General features: G+C 44.3%; 1 protein-coding gene across 2 annotated transcripts; it reads left to right on the top strand.

Moving 5' to 3' along the window:
* The first annotated feature begins 1,828 nt into the window (after positions 1-1,828).
* On the top strand, positions 1,829-11,324 carry LOC136628070 (uncharacterized). Of its 2 annotated transcripts, none has more exons than XR_010792843.1 (2): positions 1,829-2,252; positions 7,485-8,242. XR_010792843.1 is itself a non-coding variant. In XM_066603690.1 (2 exons), exons 1-2 carry the CDS (start codon positions 2,238-2,240, stop codon positions 10,742-10,744), a joined length of 1,926 nt encoding a protein of 641 aa, XP_066459787.1. In that variant the 5' UTR covers positions 1,829-2,237; the 3' UTR covers positions 10,745-11,324. The 2 variants fall into 2 exon arrangements, 1 of the variants encoding a protein (XP_066459787.1); XM_066603690.1 differs by lacking the exon at positions 7,485-8,242 and adding an exon at positions 8,834-11,324.
* Positions 11,325-22,157: the final 10,833 nt, after the last annotated feature.

The following is a 22,157-nucleotide window of genomic DNA, read 5'->3' as shown; positions in this document are numbered from 1 at the left end:
GGAGCGGGAACACTCCCAGGAACTGTTCTCGGGCCCCTGCTTAGATTGGGCAGCAGCGGTTCCTCTCCCACCAGAGGAGTTTATCGTCACTGATGCCCAACCATTCAAAAGTTCCCGGGGTCCGGGGGAAGAGGCTGGGGACTTCCGCCAACTGTCTCAACAACTTTCTGTGGGTGAGGAGGACGATGACGATCAGACACAGTTGTCTTGCAGTGAGGTAGTAGTAAGGGCAGTAAGTCCGAGGGAGCAGCGCACAGAGGATTCGGAGGAAGAGCAGCAGGACGATGAGGTGACTGACCCCACCTGGTGTGCAACGCTTACTCAGGAGGACAGGTCTTCAGAGGGGGAGTCAAGGGCATCAGCAGGGCAGGTTGCAAGAGGCAGTGCGGTGGCCAGGGGTAGAGGCAGGGCCAGACCGAATAATCCACCAACTGTTTCCCAAAGCGCCCCCTCGCGCTATGCCACCCTGCAGAGGCCGAGGTGCTCTAAGGTCTGGCAGTTTTTCACAGAGACGCCTGACGACCGACGAACAGTGGTGTGCAACCTTTGTCGCGCAAAGCTCAGCCGGGGAGCCAACACCAACAGCCTCACCACCACCACCATGCGCAGACATATGATGGCCAAGCACCCCACAAGGTGGAACGAAGGCCGTTCAGCGCCTCCGGTTTGCACCCCTGCCTCTCCCCCTGTGCCCCAACCTGCCACTGAGATGCAACCCCCCTCTCAGGACACAGGCACTACCGTCTCCTGGCCTGCACCCACACCCTCACCTCCGCTGTCCTCGGCCCCATCCAGCAGTGTAGTTCAGCGCACCGTCCAGCCGTCGCTTGCGCAACTGTTGGAGCGCAAGCGCAAGTACGCCGCCACGCACCCGCACGCTGAAACGTTAACCGTCCGCATAGCAAAATTCATCAGCCTTGAGATGCTGCCGTATAGGGTTGTGGAAACGGAGTCCTTCAAAAGTATCATGGAGGCGGCGGCCCCGTGCTACTCAGTTCCCAGTCGCCACTACTTTTCCCGATGTGCCGTCCCAGCCCTGCACGACCACGTCTCCCGCAACATTGTACGCGCCCTCACCAACGCGGTTACTGCCACGGTCCACTTAACTACGGACACGTGGACAAGCACAGGCGGGCAGGGCCACTACATCTCCCTGACGGCACATTGGGTGAATTTAGTGGAGGCTGGGACAGAGTCAGAGCCCGGGACCGCTCACATCCTACCCACCCCCAGAATTGCGGGCCCCAGCTCGGTGGTGGTATCTGCGGAGGTGTATGCTTCCTCCACTAAAGCACCCTCCTCCTCCTCCTCTGTCTCGCAATCAAGATGTGTTAGCAGCAGCATGTCGCCAGCAGTCGGTGTCGCGCGGTGTGGCAGCACAGCGGTGGGCAAGCGTCAGCAGGCCGTGCTGAAACTACTCAGCTTAGGCGATAAGAGGCACACGGCCCACGAACTGCTGCAGGGTCTGACACAGCAGACCGACCGCTGGCTTGCGCCGCTGAGCCTCCAACCGGGCATGGTCGTGTGTGACAACGGCCGTAACCTGGTGGCGGCTCTGCAGCTCGGCAGCCTCACGCACGTGCCATGCCTGGCCCACGTCTTTAATTTGGTGGTTCAGCGCTTTCTGAAAAGCTACCCACGCTTGTCAGACCTGCTCGTAAAGGCGCGCCGGCTCTGCGCACATTTCCGCAAGTCCCACACGGACGCCGCCACCCTGCGCACCCTGCAACATCACTTTAAGCTGCCAGTGCACCGACTGCTGTGCGACGTGCCCACACGGTGGAACTCTACGCTCCTGTGACACGTATGGGATACGATTGAACTGGATGATTGTGTAATCAAATAACTAGTTGCCGTATGAGTTAACCAGAACTTCAATGAACTAATGACCTGTCTGAATATTCTGCTCAATGCAGAATATTATCGACATATATGGTAAGACAGCAAGAATGACTCATAATATAACACAGATGTGATAACTTCATGGACAAAATATTCAATATATTGTGTTGCCAATCATCTACTACGCATGTCTAGAACCTGAATAGCCATATTAGAATGACGTATATACCCATAACTGCGCAGAAGCAGATATGCCACGTAATGTAAGAACGGCATAAATAGCAGTGATCTTCAGGGAAGAGTCGGGACTCGTTTTGTTGTGGTCGATAGACGTATCGGCGTACTAACCGGATCCTCTTGACAATCGTACCTGGAGATCCCCCGATTGCGGAGTGATGCTACAATATCCGGTGATGTATTGATGCTTAACTTTGTTACCCATGTGATCTCAATGCCTATATGTTAATTAACTATTTTACTTACATATACTAAAGAGTAAATAAACTTGTGTTTTATATTTGTCTTACCTCAGACTGTGTGCTTAACGGGTATGTTAATGAGGTTAAAAAATTGCCAAAATCTTGAGCAGGTAAGACATAAATTGGCGTAGTCTGGCAGGATATTGTTGTCTTTGGTAAGGTTATATTACTGTATAATTTGGTATTGTGACAGTGCTTCTCAGTGCACGGGGGGGTTGCTGTCGCCATATTAGATTTTTGGCCCATTGCCAAGGGGTTCAAATGGTTATAACTTTGCTTTGATAGGTGATAGAGTAATAATAGTAAATACAAATTGATAGTTGCAGTAAGTAGTCCTTGTTGAACCCATTGGCATACTGCCAAAATATTATAAGTTCTGTAACTTTGAAGCAGGACTTGGGAGATTGGTGCCAGTTTGCACGGTGGTGTCTAGCAGTAAAGGGGACCACTGTGCAAAATTTCACCAATTGGCACGTTGCCAAAATTTTCAGAGTTCTGTAACTTTGAGGCAGGACTCGGGAAATCGGTGCCAGTTTGCAGGGTGGTGCCTCGCCGTAAAGGGGACCTCTGTGCAAAGTTTTCACCAGATTGGCACGTTGCCAAAATTTTGTAAAGGGGACCACTGTGCAAAATTTCACCAATTGGCACGTTGCCAAAATTTTCAGAGTTCTGTAACTTTGAGGCAGGACTCGGGAAATCGGTGCCAGTTTGCAGGGTGGTGCCTCGCCGTAAAGGGGACCTCTGTGCAAAGTTTCACCAGATTGGCACGTTGCCAAAATTTTGTAAAGGGGAACTCTGTGCAGAGTTTCACCAAATTGGCACGTTGCCAAAATTTTCGGAGTTCTGTAACTTTGAGGCAGGACTCGGGAAATCGGTGCCAGTTTGCAGGGTGGTGCCTCGCCGTAAAGGGGACCTCTGTGCAAAGTTTCACCAGATTGGCACGTTGCCAAAATTTTGTAAAGGGGAACTCTGTGCAGAGTTTCACCAAATTGGCACGTTGCCAAAACTTTCGGAGTTCTGTAACTTTGAGACAGGACTTGGGAAATTGGTGCCAATTTGCAGGGTGGTTTCTCGCAGTAAAGGGGACCTCTGTGCAAAGTTTCACCAATTGGCAAGTTGCCAAAATTTTGTGAGTTCTGTAAGGGGGAACTCTGCGCAAAAAGTTTCACCAATTGGCATTTTGCCAATAAGACAACAATATGTTTAGAAAAAGAACCAAGAAAGATAAAACTAAAATCGTTCAGAAAATAGACATCCCCGGCTGGTCCGAGGGTCCCTATGATATATTAGCTCAGGAGTTGATGCATAGTGGGCTTGCAGAATCATGGGATAGTAAGCTAAAAGATTCAGAGCCCCTCGATGTCGTTAAGGTACTCGAGGAGACCCCTGCCAAGGCAGGTGACGCAGTTCAGTTGGGTAGGAGAAATTGGGTATTGGCCTCAGCCTATAGGAATATCCATAAGAAGAAGTCCCAACTAATAAGAAAACTTAATCAGACGGAACAAAAGTTAGTAGAATCTGAAGGAAAGAGAGTGGTGTTGGAATGTAACCAAAGGCTGATAAAGGAAAAAATAGAACATTACCAGAATATTGCAGAAAAGGCTGTTGTAAAAGTTGCTCAGAATAAATATAAGGGGCGTAAAGGTAAAGTTGATAAGCGAAAGGTATCGAAAGCTATAGCTTCTGCTTCTGTGAACTGGGACCCAGATAAGTGGGATGGAGACTTATGGGATTCCTCATCTTCTTCGGGGGAGGAGGACTGGCATAAGGGGGATTGGGAAGACCCACCCAATCCAATAATTGATCCACCTGCTTTAAAACGTGCCCAGCCCATTAGCAGAAGGAAGGAAACTACTGAATATGGACCCGATACCCAGCCTATCGTAGGTCATGATGGGCAAAGGTTGCCCAGGTATGACGATCAGGGAAACTATATGTACGATGCCGATGGGAGACTGTTGGTGCAAGAAGAATTGGTGCCACATAGGCGCACCAGGCTTACCCTAGAGGATTTTTCTCAGTCAGAAGTTGATGATATACTGAGTAGATTTAGGCAAAGGCCTGGGGAATCTGACATACCATGGTTGGTCCGTCTATTTGAGCACGGGGCGACTGGGGTAATGTTGGATCCAAAAGATGCAATGAGATTTGTTACTCTAACTAGAGATCCAGTAATCAGTAGAAATTTTAGAGAATATTTTCCTAATCATCAAGGAGAAAGTGCTATTTCCCTGTTTAATATAGTAACCAATGGGTTTCTTAATAAATTCCCAACAGAGGCAGACATTCCAATCAATGACAAACCTTGGTACACTATCAGGGATGGCATTGAAAGGTTGAAGGAGGAAGCTATGAGGGTCTCATTAATTATCATCGAGCATATGGAAGATTATTTGGAGACTCGGCTGACAGCAGGAGTTAGAAATCGTTTAATTAAGACTGCACCTTCGGCTTATAAAGCCGTGATGATGACCCTACTTCTATCCATGACTAATGAGCCAATGTCTGCGGTTGTGGCTAGAATGCGGGAATTGCAAGATATGGGAAACTGGGATAGAGAGGAAAAGCGAACAGATCGTGATAGGTCTAGGAATCCTAGTTCCCAGGGGACTGGTGATTCAGGAGTGCCAAGGGTATCTCGTAGAGATATGTTTCAGGCTCTCCTGAAAGCTGGAGTCTCCAAGGACGCCATTGATGGAAAAGATACAGGTGATTTGTGGCGTCTTTATAAACAGAAGGTATTATCCAACAAAAAGGTGGATAAAAGGGAAGATTCAGTGGCCCCAAAAACTTCTAAAAAGAGAGAGAAGCAGGTCACTAATTCAGAGCCTAAGAAATTAGAATGGGAGGATTTTCAAAAGATCTATCCATGGAAGGAGATGGCTGCAATGGTAGCTAGCCAAGTGCAGGACCATATGAAGCCATCTGCTCCGCTCCTGGAGGAATCAGATTCTGATTCCGCATAGGTAGCAAGCCAAGCCCCTGTTTGGGTTAGGCGGGATGACAGACCCTATGTCCCGCTAGCCATACATTGGAAAGGGGGTAATGTCCAAAGGGTCCCAGCTTTAGTAGATACAGGGGCGGAGGCTACTCTGATTTATGGAAATCCCAAAAAGTTTAAAGGTCCAAAAGTTAATATTTCAGGATTGGGAGGAAAAGTTACCGAAGGAGTACAGACACAGGTAACTTTGAAATTGGGCAATTTGCCCTTACGTAAATACACGGTGTTAGTAGTACCTATTCCGGAATATATCATTGGCATAGATATTCTGAAAGGATTGACACTACACCTCGAAGATGGTAAGTTTGCCTTTGGCGTAAGGAAAATAGGGATAAAAGCTTGTCCAGTTACGGTGGGAAAGGTCAAAATGCCACCCGTACACATCCCTCCTGCAGGAAAACTGGTTGCTATGAAGCAATACAGAATTCCTGGAGGTCACAAGGAAATAGGAGAAACCATTAAGGATTTGGTCGATGCTGGGGTTGTGAGGCCTGCAACCACAGCATGGAACAATCCGGTATGGCCTGTGAAGAAGAGTGATGGGTCTTGGAGGATGACTGTCGATTACAGGGAATTGAATAAACAAACACCTCCCTTGACGGCAGCTGTCCCAGACACCATTACAATTGTGGAGCAGATTCAAAGTCACAGTGGACAATGGTACGCTGTGATTGATATCGCACAAGCGTTCTTCACAATTCCAATAGAAGAAAAGGCGCAAGATCAGTTTGCCTTTACGTGGCAAGGACGTCAATATACGTTCACTCGATTGCCACAAGGTTGGATACATAGTCCAACCATCTGTCACCGGACGGTGGCAGAACATTTGGATGAGTTTGATTTACCATCAGAAATGCAGTTTTCACATTATATCGATGATATAATGATTCAGGGACCGGATGAACAATCTGTAAAGAAACAATTGGACGGATTGTTACATCATCTGCGAGAAAAAGGATGGGAAATAAATGATAGCAAGGTGCAAGGCCCCTCTCAGACGGTGAAATTCTTAGGAATTCAATGGAATAAGGGCCATAGGGAGATTCTCCCTAAGGCAAGGCAGAAAATCTTAAATTTTCCCACTCCGAAAGACAAGAAGGAAACACAATCCTACATAGGATTGTTTGGATTCTGGAGACAACACATTCCGCATCTGGGGCAGCTTCTTGCTCCTCTTTACAAGGTGACTCGCAAGAAGTACGAGTTCACGTGGGGAGAAGAGCAACAGGTTGCATTTGAGGCAGTAAAAGAAGCCATACAACAGGCTGTAGATTTATGGCCTTTACAAGATGGTGAGATAGAACTTCATGTATCAGTTCAGCATATGTATGCAAACTGGTCATTGTGGCAGAAGCAAGGGGGCAAAAGAGTGCCACTAGGCTTCTGGAATCGGAAATTACCAGATGCAGGAGAAAAATACACTCCACTGGAGCAACAGCTGTTGGCATGTTATTGGGCCCTGGTGGATACTGAACAATTGACGACAGGACACATAGTCCTTCTAAGGCCGCAAATACCCATCATGAGTTGGGTATTATCTAATCCAAAGTCCAATCGGATAGGACATGCCCAGGAGCAGAGTATCATTAAGTGGAAATGGTACATCTCGGAAAGAGCGAAAAAAGGTGAAGGGGGGATAGCTGCCCTGCATGAAAAGATAGCTGATATCCCTCCAGATGGTCAGGTTACACCAGTAGCGCAAATGGAGGAATCCCCAGTAAAGTGGGGAATACCTTACTCTGAGTTGACAGACTCCCAAAAAGAGCATGCTTGGTTCACGGATGGTTCGGCCAAGTATATCAGTGGAAGACGTAGATGGAAAAGTGTAGCCTTTAATCCGAAATTAGACAAGACGTTGGTCATGGAAGGAGAAGGTAAGAGTAGTCAATATGCAGAACTTTGTGCAGTATTCTTAGCTCTGAAGCAGGAACAAGGGCAAGAATGTCATTTGTATACGGACTCATGGTCAGTTGCCAATGGTTTGGCCACTTGGATCATGGGATGGAAGAAGAACGACTGGAACATTCATGGTAAGGAATTGTGGGGGAAAGAGCTTTGGCAAGACATAGAGGAATTCATTAGGAGTACCAAAAGTACAGTGTTTCATGTTGATGCTCATGTCCCTCTTGACTCATTGGAACGTTTATTTAATTCTCAAGCAGATGCGGCAGCATCGATTTCTGTTGCCATACAAGAACCTGACAAGGAAAAGGAAGCATGGCTTCAAGGTACAGCTGTTTGGGCTCACCAAAAAAGTGGACACTTGGGAGAGAAGGCCACTTACAGGTGGGCACAAGAAAGAGGTATCCCATTGACGGTGGACATGATCAAACAAGTAATCGCGCAATGTCCAGTATGTCAACATGTGCAAAAACGAGAAGTGCCTCATACAGTAATGGGACACATAGGGAGAGGCCAGTTGCCAGCGCAGATTTGGCAGATGGATTTTGTAGGGCCCCTCCCTGAGAGCAGAGGATGTAAGTATATTTGTACAGCAGTAGATACATTCTCAGGTCTGATGGTGGGATTCCCATGTAAAACAGCAACACAATGGAGTACTTTACGTACTCTGGAAGTTATTACCCAGTATTATGGGACTCCCCTGCAGATCCAGACAGACAATGGTTCACATTTTACCGGAAATCAGGTAAAAGAGTATGCCAGTAAAAACAACATAGAATGGGTATATCATATGCCCTACTATCCACAGGCCGCGGGCCTGGTGGAACGAATGAATGGGTTATTAAAATCTACCCTGAAGAAGCTCACTGAGACCGACAAATATGGTCAATGGAGAGATAATCTGACTGCTGCTTTACAGATTATCAACAACAGGCCCATCACTGATTCTATGACACCCTTAATGCGCATGCTAACACCCAATCTCAGTATAGATGTAGCTAAGGTAGAGACAATCTTATACTGGAAAATACATCCAGATGCGCAGGCACCTTATAGAGCCACTCCTGCCGCTGCAGGGTTGGATCTATACGCTCTTGATACGGTGGTGATAGCCCCGGGAAAGGTGAGTACTATTCCCACAGGGATAGGATGCAAGATCCCGGAGAATCACTTCGGGCAGATAGCCACTAGATCGAGTTTTGCTCTGAGAAGTGCAGTAGTCCTAGGCGGAGTCATAGATGCAGATTATCAGGGGGAAATTAAAGTAATCATGATAAATTTAGGAACAGATCCTCTGATAATAGGGAAAAAGGAGCGCATGGCACAGCTGCTATTAATACCAGTGTATCTGACACAAGTGGAAGAAGGGGTGGCCCCCACTGAACTTACTGTAAGAGGAGATAAAGGTTTTGGCTCAACTAATGTTACTAATGTAGGGGCCAAAATATGGGTTCAGAATCACCAAGGACCGCCCTCCCCGGCAGAGGTTATTGCTGTGGGGAAAGATCGAACTTTGCTTATTATGCGACCCGGAGTAGAGAAATGGGAATATGTCCCACAAGAAAAGTGCTATTTGCGGGAATAATGCTTGTTTCCTTGCCTTCTCTAGAATCACATAATCATTTTTGGAATCCTTGGCGTCATGTGTTCGGTGTTCGCAGTAGGTGATGCGTGGACGCCAGGGATCCGCGTCAATGACACCGGAAGGAATGATTATTCGTGGGGCTGGAGGAATTCAACCCGAACCAGGAAGCAAGACAACTTCACTTGTGAAGCCAACCAGAAATGTTATATCGTGAATATTACCTTTGATGGGACTATCTGGAGTGGAAATCCATTATCGCATATAAGTTCGACCTACCGTCCTTCATATGCACTGCATAAGGCAACGGGACAAATAAACATTACGTCACTTGTGAAAGTGTCCTGCTGTCAGAGACCAAAAGAGTTGCCATATCTCAATTACTCCCTGGTGATACAATATGTTCAGAATTGTACAAATACGGGAGTGCAGTTTTCATTTCCCTTAAATGAGACAGAAGTAATTACGTGTGGGAATGCAACGGAGATCGAGAATCGGGCCATGTGGGGCCAGTTCCTGGTATTCGTGAACATTAATGCTTCTAAAATAGATCCTGGACATATAAAAAGGGTTCCATCCACCTGTCGCCTGGTGGGACGAGATGCTCAAAAGACTGTTATACAAGCCTCCGTGCAGTTTCCACCCTCAAGGACTTGTCCTACCAAGCGTTCCCGTCGAGCTTGGTATGATACCTTACTCGGAGGCTACGGAGCGCTTTCTGGGACTATTAATGGTTTTGATATAGAGACTTTAGCTAATCGAATGCATAACGCGGGAAGTGGTATTAAAGATGTGCTCACATTGCAGGCTAACTGGATGCCCACTATATGGCAGCCCTTTAGTATGCAAACGGATGTGGACACAATAATGCTTGATTTGCAAGATGCATCTAATAGGTTTTCATATGAAATAAATTCTAACATATCTAACTATGTTAATTGGTCAATATGTACCTTGCAGACCATTTATCAGCAACAACAAAAGAACACACTTCAAACTATGCTCATGACTGGCAATGAGCAAGTGTGGAGGACCGTGTTCAATCAGACTATAACTGAGACTGATTGGATACAGTTGGAGGCGCAGAAAATGGTTTGCAATGATATATTATGTAAAGGGACCATATTCATATACAATGTTACTAAAAAGAATGTGATGTGTAAGTTTGTAGTTCTCCCCTTACTTATAGGTGTTCCAGAAGATATGCATTTCTGGGTACCTAGATTTAACGGGATTTACATTGATGACCAAAATAGAACTCATGATTTATCATTGTGTGATGATACATTAGAAGGGACCATATGCAAGGTCCAATCGGCTGTTTATGAACCATGCTTATTACAAAATACGATCAATGTATGTGAATGGACTGTGCTGCCACTCACTTTTAAGATGATGGTTGAAATAGCCCCACAGGAGGTATGTTTGGCAAGTAATCAACCTGTTGTACCTGGGATGGTTGTCCCATTTTCAGGATGCTTGCGAAACGTATCTGCACTTGTTTGGGAAAATGAGACCTTTGTGTTATTACCCGAACAAGACAAGACAGTGGCTGTCAATTGGCAACCACTGCCTTTAAATGTGTCAAATTGGGATCTAAATTTGACCAAATTCAAAAAGTTGTTAGAAGACACAGAAGAAGTACAGCAACATATTAAATTGCTTAATAGATCTTTGGCAACGCATATTGTAAGTACTACTGTAATAGCTGGCAAAATTGTAAAGATGGGATCGGCTATTGCTGATGCCACGTCACACCATTGGTATGACATCTTTATGGGTTATTCATCATCTGCACAAACCACTCTTAATTGGCTAATACATCCTGTTTTGGTATTGGCCATAGTTGTAATACTTTTATCGCTATGGAATTGTTTCATGGCATATAAGGTATTCTGTAGAAAACCAAAAGTTTTAATGGTATCATACGGCAAATAGTGAATGATTAAGGACCGATTGTGACACGTATGGGATACGATTGAACTGGATGATTGTGTAATCAAATAACTAGTTGCCGTATGAGTTAACCAGAACTTCAATGAACTAATGACCTGTCTGAATATTCTGCTCAATGCAGAATATTATCGACATATATGGTAAGACAGCAAGAATGACTCATAATATAACACAGATGTGATAACTTCATGGACAAAATATTCAATATATTGTGTTGCCAATCATCTACTACGCATGTCTAGAACCTGAATAGCCATATTAGAATGACGTATATACCCATAACTGCGCAGAAGCAGATATGCCACGTAATGTAAGAACGGCATAAATAGCAGTGATCTTCAGGGAAGAGTCGGGACTCGTTTTGTTGTGGTCGATAGACGTATCGGCGTACTAACCGGATCCTCTTGACAATCGTACCTGGAGATCCCCCGATTGCGGAGTGATGCTACAATATCCGGTGATGTATTGATGCTTAACTTTGTTACCCATGTGATCTCAATGCCTATATGTTAATTAACTATTTTACTTACATATACTAAAGAGTAAATAAACTTGTGTTTTATATTTGTCTTGCCTTGAAAACTGTCACGGTATGCTTGGTAGGTTTGCCAATGAGGTTAAAGAATAGCCAAAACTTGAGCAGGTAAGACAGCTCCACATGTTGGCCAGGCTCTATGAACAGCGTAGAGCTATAGTCGAATACCAACTCCAACAAGGGCGGCGCAGTGGGAGTCAGCCTCCTCAATTCCTTTCAGAAGAGTGGGCCTGGTTGGCAGACATCTGCCATGTCCTTGGTAATTTTGAGGAGTCTACCCAGGTGGTGAGCGGCGATGCTACAATCATTAGCGTCACCATTCCTCTGCTATGCATCTTGAGAAATTCCCTGCAAACCATAAAGGCAGCTGCTTTGCGCTCGGAAACGGGGGCGGGGGAAGACAGTATGCCGCTGGATAGTCAGGGCACCCTCCTGTCTATTTCTCAGCGCGTACAGGAGGAGGAGGAGGAGCATGAGGAGGATGAGGAGGAGGGGGAAGAGACAGCTTGGCCCGCTGCTGACGGTACACCGGCTGATTGCCTGTCATCCTTTCAGCGTGTATGGCCTGAGGAGGAGGAGGAGGAGGAGGATCCTGAAAGTGATCTTCCTAGTGAAGACAGCCATGTGTTGCGTACAGGTACCCTGGCACACATGGCTGACTTCATGTTAGGATGCCTTTCTCGTGACCCTCGCGTTGTACGCATTCTGGCCACGACGGATTACTGGGTGTACACACTGCTCGATCCACGGTATAAGGAGAACCTGCCCACTCTCATTCCCGAAGAGGAAAGGGGTTCGAGAGTGTTGCTATACCACAGGACCCTTGCGGACAAGCTGATGGTAAAATTCCCAGCCGACAGCGCTAGTGGCAGAAGGCGCAGTACCGAGGGCAAGGTAGCAGGGGAGGTGCGGAGATCGAGCAGCATGTACATCCCAGGCAGTGCAACAGTCTTTAAGGGCCTGGCCAGCTTTATGGCTCCCCACCAAGACTGTGTCACCGCTCCCCAGTCAAGGCTGAGTCGGCGGGAGCACTGTAAAAGGATGGTGAGGGAGTACGTAGCCGATCGCACGACCATCCTTGGTGACGCCTCTGCCCCCTACAACTACTGGGTGTCGAAGCTGGACACGTGGCCTGAACTAGCGCTGTATGCCCTGGAGGTGCTTGCTTGTCCTGCGGCTAGCGTCTTGTCGGAGAGGGTGTTTAGTGCGGCTGGGGGAATCATCACAGATAAGCGTACCCGCCTGTCAACCGACAGTGCCGACAGGCTAACACTCATCAAGATAAACAAAGGCTGGATTTCCCCAGACTTCTGTTCTCCACCAGCGGACAGCAGCGATACGTAAGCAATACGTAGGCTGCACCCACGGATGGAAGCTACGTTCTCTCTCACCATCCAAAACGGGGACATTTCTGCTTCATCAATCTGTGTCTAATATTCCTCCTCCTCCTCCTGCTCCTCCTCCTGAAACCTCACGTAATCACGCTGAACGGGCAATTTTTCTTAGGGCCACAAGGCTCACTCAAATAATTTTTCTGAACAATTTTTATAAGTTTCAATGCGCTTAAAAGCGTTGGAACTTTAACTTGAACCAATTTTTCGTTACACTGGGCTGCCTCCAGGCCTAGTTACCACTTAAGCCACATTAACCAAAGCGATTAATGGGTTTCACCTGCCCTCTTGGCTGGCCATGGCCAATTTTTCTGATGTACATTAGTACTGTTGATACAGCAATTTTTGTGGGCCCTCGCCTACAGTGTAATCAAATTAATTTTTAGCCCACCTGCATTAAGCGCGACATTACTACCTCAGCTGTGTTGGGCAATGCAATGGGATATTTCTATGTACCGCCGGTGGCTTCCTGGCACCCACCCATGCTGTGGGTCCACAGGGAATTATAAATGCATCTGTTTTCACTTATAAAGAAACCCAGTCTGACTGGGGCATGCAGTGTGGGCCGAAGCCCACCTGCATTAACCCTTTCCAGTCCACTGTCTGACCTGTGAAGACATTAGGGTTTAAGGCTGTACAGCTCCGTTGTTGGTAGACGTCCGTCGGGGTTCTCTTACTGTATATTGCCAGCCTCTCTGCTGTCGGAGCCTATCCTACGTGTCAGCTCATGCAGTACTGGCTTTAGCCAGCATATAGCGCCGTTGTATAACGGCAGAAAAAGAGTAAGCCCCCTAGGAAAACCATATACAAATTGGATTGGAAAGGGTTAAGCACAACATTACTACCTCAGCTGTGTTGGGCAATGCAATGGGATATTTCTGTGTACCGCCGGTGGCTTCCTGGCACCCACCCATGCTGTAGGTGCACACGGAGTTTTTACTACATCTGTACACTTATAAAGAACCCCAGTCAGACTGGGGCATGCAGTGTGGGCCGAAGCCCACCTGCATTAAGCACGACATTACTACCTCAGCTGTGTTGGGCAATGCAATGGGATATTTCTGTGTACCGCCGGTGGGTTCCAGGGAGCCACCCATGCTGTAGGTGCACACGGAGTTTTTACTACATCTGTATACTTGAAAAGAACCCCAGTCAGACTGGGGCATGCAGTGTGGGCCGAAGCCCACCTGCATTAAGCACGACATTACTACCTCAGCTGTGTTGGGCAATGCAATGGGATATTTCTGTGTACCGCCGGTGGGTTCCAGGGAGCCACCCATGCTGTGGGTCGACAGGGACTTCACAATAGGGAGTTGTACCTGCCTGTGTCTATGAATTAAAAAGCCCGGTCTGACTGGGGCATGCAGACACCTTGACAGAATGAATAGTGTGTGGCACATAGGTTCCCCATTGCTATGCCCACGTGTGCAGCTCCTGATGGCGGTGGCACAGGATTCTATTTCTCATTGCTTCTGTACAGCATTGTGGGCTATCGCTCCGCCACTTTTAAAGAGGGTCGCTGCCTAGCCGTGCCAACCTCTGCAGTGTGTGCCTGCGGTCCCTCGTCATGGCAGACGCACTTCTAAATAGACATGAGCGTGGTGTGGCATGAGGGCAGCTGAAGGCTGCCCAGGGACACTTTGGTGTGCGCTGTGGGGGGGAGGGGGGGCGGTTGGGCAGCATGTAACCCAGGAGAAGTGTCAGTGGAGTGTCATGCAGGCAGTGATTGTGCTTTGTTGGAGGTAGTGTGGTGCTTAGCAAAGGTATGCATTGCTAATGAGGGCTTTTCAGAAGTAAAAGTTGTTGGGAGGGGGGGGGGCCCACTCTTGCCGGTATTGTGGCTTAATAGTGGGACCTGTGAACTTGAGATGCAGCCCAACATGTAGCCCCTCGCCTGCCCTATCCGTTGCTGTGTCGTTCCCATCACTTTCTTGAATTGCCCAGATTTTCACACATGAAAACCTTAGCGAGCATCGGCGAAATACAAAAATGCTCTGGTCGCCCATTGACTTCAATGGGGTTCGTTGTTCGAAACGAACCCTCGAACATCGCGGGAAGTTCGTTCCGAATAACGAACACCCGAACATTTTGGTGTTCGCTCATCTCTAAACATTACCAATATAAACAAAAAACAAGCAAAAAACACAAAAATTGCGAATTAAGCCTATTAACCATTAAAAATGGTTTATTTTGTAAAAAAAATACAATTGCTTTTGTCACATCTATAACTACCTGTATTATAAAGTGAATTCACTAACTATTCTGCTTGCCGAATGCCATAAAACCCAATACAAAAAGAAATGCAGTTTTTCTCATATCACCACCAATAAAAAGGAGAAATTCTGTAAAAAAAACATAGTATGTATCCCAAATTGGTACAAATTAAAACTATAGCTTGCCCTCTAAAAATACAAGCTCTAACACAGCTACATTGATGAAAAGTTTAAAAAGTTATGGGTCTCAGAATATGGGAACACAAAATTAAATGATTATTTTAAAGTATTTTTATTGTGTGAAAATAGTAAAACATAACAAAAACTACACAATGCATTATTTCCATAATCATACTTACCCAGAGAATATAGGTAACATAATTTAAAACTTTAAAAGCAGGAATCTTAAGGATGCTTTCACACGGATGGAGTTATGCACATCAAAACTTGCAATGTGAAAAAAAAAAATAAAGTTGTATAGCGCCACCTTTATCTACAGCGCTTTCAGGTAATTTATTTATTACCCCGCACCATACTCATTTTACCAATCTCAGAAGGATGACTCAACCACACAGGGATTGAACTTGCAACCTTCAGGTCATGAGCAAGAGCTTTCTGCTGCCTTAACTCTCTGCACCACATGCATAATATTAGGATTTTGGTGCAGACTTGCAACAGAATCATGGTGATTTTGAAAATCTACAGCGAATTCGTCATAAATCCACATCAAAATCCTGATGTTAGACATACAGAGTTTGGTTATGAATAGCTGACTATTCTGGTTTGTGTGAAAACATCCTAAGGCTACTTCAATGGAGAAATAAGTTATGGATTTCGAAATGTGACAGTGAAAAAAAATGAAAACAAAAGAGCTGCATTTTTCAGTGGTTAATGCAAGATCATAAAGGATATTTTTGTTATAGCCGGCTTAATTTTTTCTGCCACAGGTTTTGAGGGCATCATTTATATATGCAGAGAGAGAGTATTTTAGGACACTTGTCATTAGATCACTTCTTGGCAGTTTATTGAAAAAGCTATGGACAGCAGGGCAGAACTCTAGAGCATGCAGATATGGGACATTGAGGCCTGGAGTCTGAGCGAGGCCCAAAAGTCTTTCTGCCCAATATGAGGGGAGCAGTACAGTAATTTATGAATGATTATTGCAGGGCTATTAAACTGCATTGTCACAGTTTTTGGTTATCATACTCTACACTTGGCACATGGATATCATTTAATAAAGAGTCCTAGTCTGACCACAATACTGTGGAATCAGTTAATTTGTTTTCTTAATCAAACCCTAGAGCAAAGTAATCCGTAAAGTTATAAACTGAAAATGCTAGGAAACTCCAATGTATTTTAGATACTTTTATGCAGATAGAAACCACTATGAAAACTGAATTACACACATGAAATTATGTCTAATGCAGTGCTGGGTATATTTAGCATTTAAGTATCGTTTCCTCATCAGTTATATCATTTTAAAGTGATATCTAGATTATGCCTGAAACTGAGGTTTTACATTTATTTTGAAGATGTAGATAACATTCCAATTGCTGTGGACTGCTAATTTTCATGGTAACTACTCGGTACAGAGATGCAGTCAGAGAATGAATAGGATTCCAGATCCGACTGTTTCATATGCTTTAGGTTTGTTTTACACAAGCATATTGTAATTTGTTTGTAATGTATTAAAAAAAAATCTTGTTATTTTTATAGTGCCAACTTATTCTGCAGGCTGAGTTAACCTTGAGCCGGCTACCTAAACCACACAGGTATTGAACTCACAGCCTGCAGGTCATAAGTAAGAGCTTAGGACTGCATTTCTGCTGCCTTAATACACTGTGCCACATGAGATACATTATAGATGACATTGCAACTGTATGTCATCAGTATTTCATCATTGTTTGATCTATATTTGCTGTCATTGGTTTTATTTTCTACTGGGTAAGTACGTTTTTTTTTCGTCGTCGAAAATGTACATTGAATGCAAATATGGAGGCAAAAACAGGCAAAAGTAGCGCGTGCTGAATTTTTAAAACATGGCCATGAAAAATATGCCCATTTGAATAGATGCATAGATTTACATTAGCTCTGTATTACAGACTGTAAAACATGGACCAAATACAGAGTAAAATTGACTTATCCAGGAAACAACCCTTAACATATGCAGTTTGTAAAAATCATGATCACCATACTGTATGCTTTCACTGTGTGAGAGAAGGTTGCTACTAGAGATGAGCGAGCAGCAAAATGCTCGGGTGCTCGTTACTCGGGACGAACTTTTCGCGATGCTCGAGGGTTCATTTCGAGTAACGAACCCCATTGAAGTCAATGGGCGACCCGAGCATTTTTGTATATCGCCGATGCTCGCTAAGGTTTTCGTTTGTGAAAATCTGGGCAATTCAAGAAAGTGATGGGAACGACACAGCAACACATAGGGCAGGCGAGGGGCTACATGTTGGGCTGCATCTCAAGTTCCCAGGTCCCACTATTAAGCCACAATAGCGGCAAGAGTGCCCCCCCCCCGCACTGTCAGCATAAAGATCGTTCTCCTCTGCCATAGCTGTAACAGCTGTGGCAGAGAAGAACGATGTTTGCCCATTGAATTCAATGGAGCCGGCAATACAGCAGGTTCCACTGAAAGCAATGGGCTGCCGGCGAGCACGGGATGAATTGTCGGGAAGGGGTTAAATATATAAGCCCTTCCCTGCAATTCATCCAGAAATGTGTTACAATAAAAATATATACCGGCGTATAAGGCGACGGGGCGTATAAGATGACCCCCCAACTGTCGCCTTATACGCCGGGAATACAGCGGAGCAAAGAATAAAAATCATTACTCACTTCTCCTGGCGTTCTGCGGTGCTGCTGCAGGCTGTCGCTCCCTCCTGGTCCCCGGCAGAGCATTGCTTTCTGGACGCAGTGGTTGAAATCCCCGCCTCCAGAAACACACGTGCCTCCAGCCAATCACAGCCATTCAATGTCATTATTGTCATTGGCTGTGATTGGCTGAAGGCACGTGTGTTTCTGGAGGCGGGGATTTAAAGCCCTTCATAGAGAAAGCAATGCTCTGCCGGGGACCAGGAGGGAGCAACAGCCTGCAGCAGCGCCGCAGAACGCAAGGAGAGGTGAGTAATGATTTTTATTCTTTGCTCCAGCTGTAACAGCTGTGGCAGAGAAGAATGATTTGTCTTCTATATGTTCTCAATGGGGCCGGCGCTGCTGCCGCCGGCCCCATTGAGCGCATATAGAGAAGGGCAGATTTTAATACTCGGGTGACACCTAATCTCGCCAGCCACTCACTGCAGGGGGGTGGTATAGGGCTTGAACGTTGCAGGGGGAAGTTGTAATGCCTTCCCTGTCTTTCTATTGGCCAGAAAAGCGCGCAAATTTCTCAGGGAAGAAAATGAAAGTAACCCGAACATCGCGTGGTACTCGTCTCGAGTAACGAGCATCTCGAACACCCTAATACTCGAACGAGTATCAAGCTCGGACGAGTATGCTCGCTCATCTCTAGTTGCTACTATTATCACCCATAGAAGTCGGAATAATATTACCTGGAGACTAGTCTGGGATTTTACACAGTTTAGTATCTAGTAGATATACTGTACTCTGACATTTGTGAAAAAAACTTAACCGCATTAATCAACGACTTGCAATTAAAATCAGATTTGTGGTTGACGAATACATAACAGCTGGCCATATTCTCTTAATAGAAGTCAATGGATTTCAAAACTTGCATCTATGTTTCACACTCATTTTCTTTAGACTTAAATATTTGAAGAAAAAGAAACTTAATTAAGCCCTTTGGTTATCCATTCTATGACCTTATACACATGTAGAGTCATATGAATATATAGCACACATACATATGAGGGCTGACGTTTTCACGGCCGAATGATATACACTTCCATCTATGCAGTTCCCCCCCTTCCCTCTCACTCACCAACTCTATGCCTCTCTCCTCCCCTCCAAGCAATGTGAGTGGGCAGGATGGGGCGGAGCTAAGCTCCCACACCCTCCCCGCCCCTTGTCCAAAGCCAGCAATGGGGGTGGGCGGAACAGAGCGGAGCTTAGCTCTGCCCCACGCTCCCCAATTGCAAACGCTGGACTGGAGGAGAGAGGCAGAGAGCTGGCGACGTGGAGGGAAGGGGGCAATGGCTTAGATAGAAGTGTATATCGGCCAGACGGGAAACCCGACAGAAATACGTTCGTGTAAATAAGGCCTTATTTTTATACAAAACAAAATAGATCAATCTTCAATCTATAAAAGCCAAAAGTTTAAAATAAACGTCTGCATTTGAGACAATTTGAGGCAATATTGCCTCAGTAGCATATTCTTGTAACTTCCTTTCCAACACATTAAATTGAAGCTGGAGGAGAGATGATCTCACTATCATGCTATATTGACATTTTATTTTGTAGAATTATATCTTGGTATTGAATTAACTCTGAATTAACAGCTATTAAAAAAACAACATGGGTATCATTTACTTTTGATGAAAAAAAGAGGGAGGGGTTGTCCGGCTGGGGAGAATTGTAAGTATATTAATAAAAGAGCAGGAAACTGAGAGTAGAATGCTCCTGCTAGAGAGGGAAGAAAATAAAGCTGCTGTGGGGATGGAGAATATTACTCTCAAAGGTTCTGCTGAAAGAAGGGGCTCCATAATGACGTTGGGCCCCTCTCCAGGTAGGGCGGACAGAATCTTGACCTCAACTTGCCCTTTGTGCAAGGCCCTGGCAGGTACCGCCAGTTTTAAGGGGGGTACATCTTCCTCCCACTGGGTCAGTTACAAGGGCTCAAGTACAAAGCTCTGCAGTTGGGCCGTAGACTTGATGATGAGCTTGGTTAACTTGCATTAACAACAACTATGTCTTATGTTGAAACATGACTAGAGCCTATAATGCTCTAAATGTTTTATTCAACAAAACTGTAAACTTACATCCGTATTTGCAACAACGTATAGGAACATAAACATTGGCAAATATTAACAATAGTTAGTGATCATCTTACCTCCTCGTTTTGAGATATGAAGCTGCTGGAAAACAGGGAATTGGAGAGTATTCAAAGATTTCAATGCAACAAACTAGAGTAGTGAGCCACAGCTGGAAACTCATTGGATATGTGCAGTAATGGTACTATTACATGTCTTCTTTATGGTGGTACTATTTGGGCAGGATATGATAGTATTAAAGGGGTTTTAAGGGCAAACACTATTGATGACCTATCAATAAACTGGATCATTGGCCTGGTGAACAGCTGACCGGTAGAGACCCTGGACTGCAGAGCCCCACTGATCTACTACTGAAGACTAAGGATAGGCCATCAATAGTTTACAAGTGGGCAACCCCTTTAAGAAATGTGTAATTGACAATACATCTTGCTCTGCTATATATATATGGATGGTCATGGCCATATATTATCTAAGTTACAGCTTACAATTAATATAAAGTACTCATCAGGAAAAAAAACTCTTTTTTTTCAAGACAATGTACATTTTTAAGGAAATCAAAACCAAAAATCAAAACCACAAGCAAAAAAAATTAGAGCCTAAATAAAATCAAAGCGCAAAGCTCTATGCACAGCTCTACTTCTTAGAATTCAATCTTTACCTTGCTTAGAATGCCTCTAGTTTATTAGCAATAACTAGGGAAAGACATTTGAATGTCAGCAATGGAACCTAATATTTCATGAGATGATTGTGTTGATCAGACAAAGGCTGTGTCATGATATAAGATAAGGAATGGTAGTGAGCGGGACCCTAAAGTCTACAAGGCTAGATCATTTTATATATGTACTTGCTGTGAAATTAATGCCTCAGCATTTAAAAACAACTCTTCTGTAAAATTTATTTTTCCTTAATATTTGAGATACTTTGGGATACATATAATATATTAACTTTTAACAATTTTTTTTGGAGGGGAGGGATGGAAACAAAACAGAAATTGTGCTATTTCTTTACTCTTTTTTCGAAGCTCGCCATACTTTATAAATTACCTTTATTCTGCAGGTCAATACGATTATGGCAATGCCAAATTTATGTAGTTTTTTTATGTGCTACTATTTTTCTCTAATAAAAGCACTTTAAAAAAATTATATCTGCATCGCCACATTCCAAGATTCATAAGATTTTTATTTTTCCACCAACAGAGCTATATCAGGTACTGATTTTTGTGGGATGAGTTATGCTTTCTATTTTAGTACCATTTTGGGATAAATGCAACTTTTAGTTTTCTTATTGCATTTTTGTGAGATAAATAAACAAAAACCAGTGATTTGGAATTATTTTTTGTTTTGTTTTTATTTAACTGTGCTTTTCTGGCAATCTGAAAGCAGCATCTTATCAGCTGATAGGTAGGAGTCCCAAATGATAGATACCTGATGATCTGCTATTGATAACCTATTCTGTGGATAGGTCATCAATAGGGTTTGCCCTTAAAACACCTTTAATACTATCATATCCTGCCCAAATAGTACCACCATAAAGATGCAATAGTACCATTTACAGTAAATATCCAATGAGTTTCCAGCTCTGGCTTACCATTCTAGTTTGTTTCATTGAAATCTTTAGATACCTTCCAGGCCCCTGTTCCCCAGCAGCTTCATACCTACAGTTAGATGAACACTTTATCTTAGAGACTATTGTTAATATTTGGCAATGTTTAAGTTCCTTTGTGTTATTCTCCCACAAATATGAATATAAGTTCACAGTTTTCTTGAATAAAACATTTGGAGTATTATAGGCTCTAGTCATGTTTCTACATAAGCCACAGTTGTTGTTAATGCAGTGAGTTAACCAGGTTCACCATCGGGTCTATGAGCCAATTGTGGAGATTCGAACTCAAACCCTGGAACCAACCCCATGGATTGCAGTATTAATAATATGCTAGCTGTATTCTTTGGCACAATATTATCATAGCAATACCAAATATTTATATTTTATTACTTTGACACAATAAAAACAGTTTTTCTTAAAAAAAAAATAAAAAAAAAAAAAATATATATATATATATATTTGCATCACAGCTTTCGATGGCCCATAACATTTTTATTTTTTACTAAATGAGCTGTGGGAATCTTGTTTATTTGGGAGATGAGCTATAGTTTCCATTCATACTATTTTAGGATAAACACAACTTTTTTTTTATCAATACATTTTTATTGTAGCATAGTACACAAAAGAACGTAATATCTGCATTTACATCCTGATCGGATATCATCAAAAATATGTTTACAGTTCTTATTATACAAAGAT

This window comes from Eleutherodactylus coqui, chromosome 5 (assembly GCF_035609145.1).
Source record: "Eleutherodactylus coqui strain aEleCoq1 chromosome 5, aEleCoq1.hap1, whole genome shotgun sequence".
NCBI classification, from domain to species: domain Eukaryota; kingdom Metazoa; phylum Chordata; class Amphibia; order Anura; family Eleutherodactylidae; genus Eleutherodactylus; species Eleutherodactylus coqui.
Note: the sequence above shows the minus strand (reverse complement) of the source record. Positions and strands in the feature narration are given on the sequence as shown.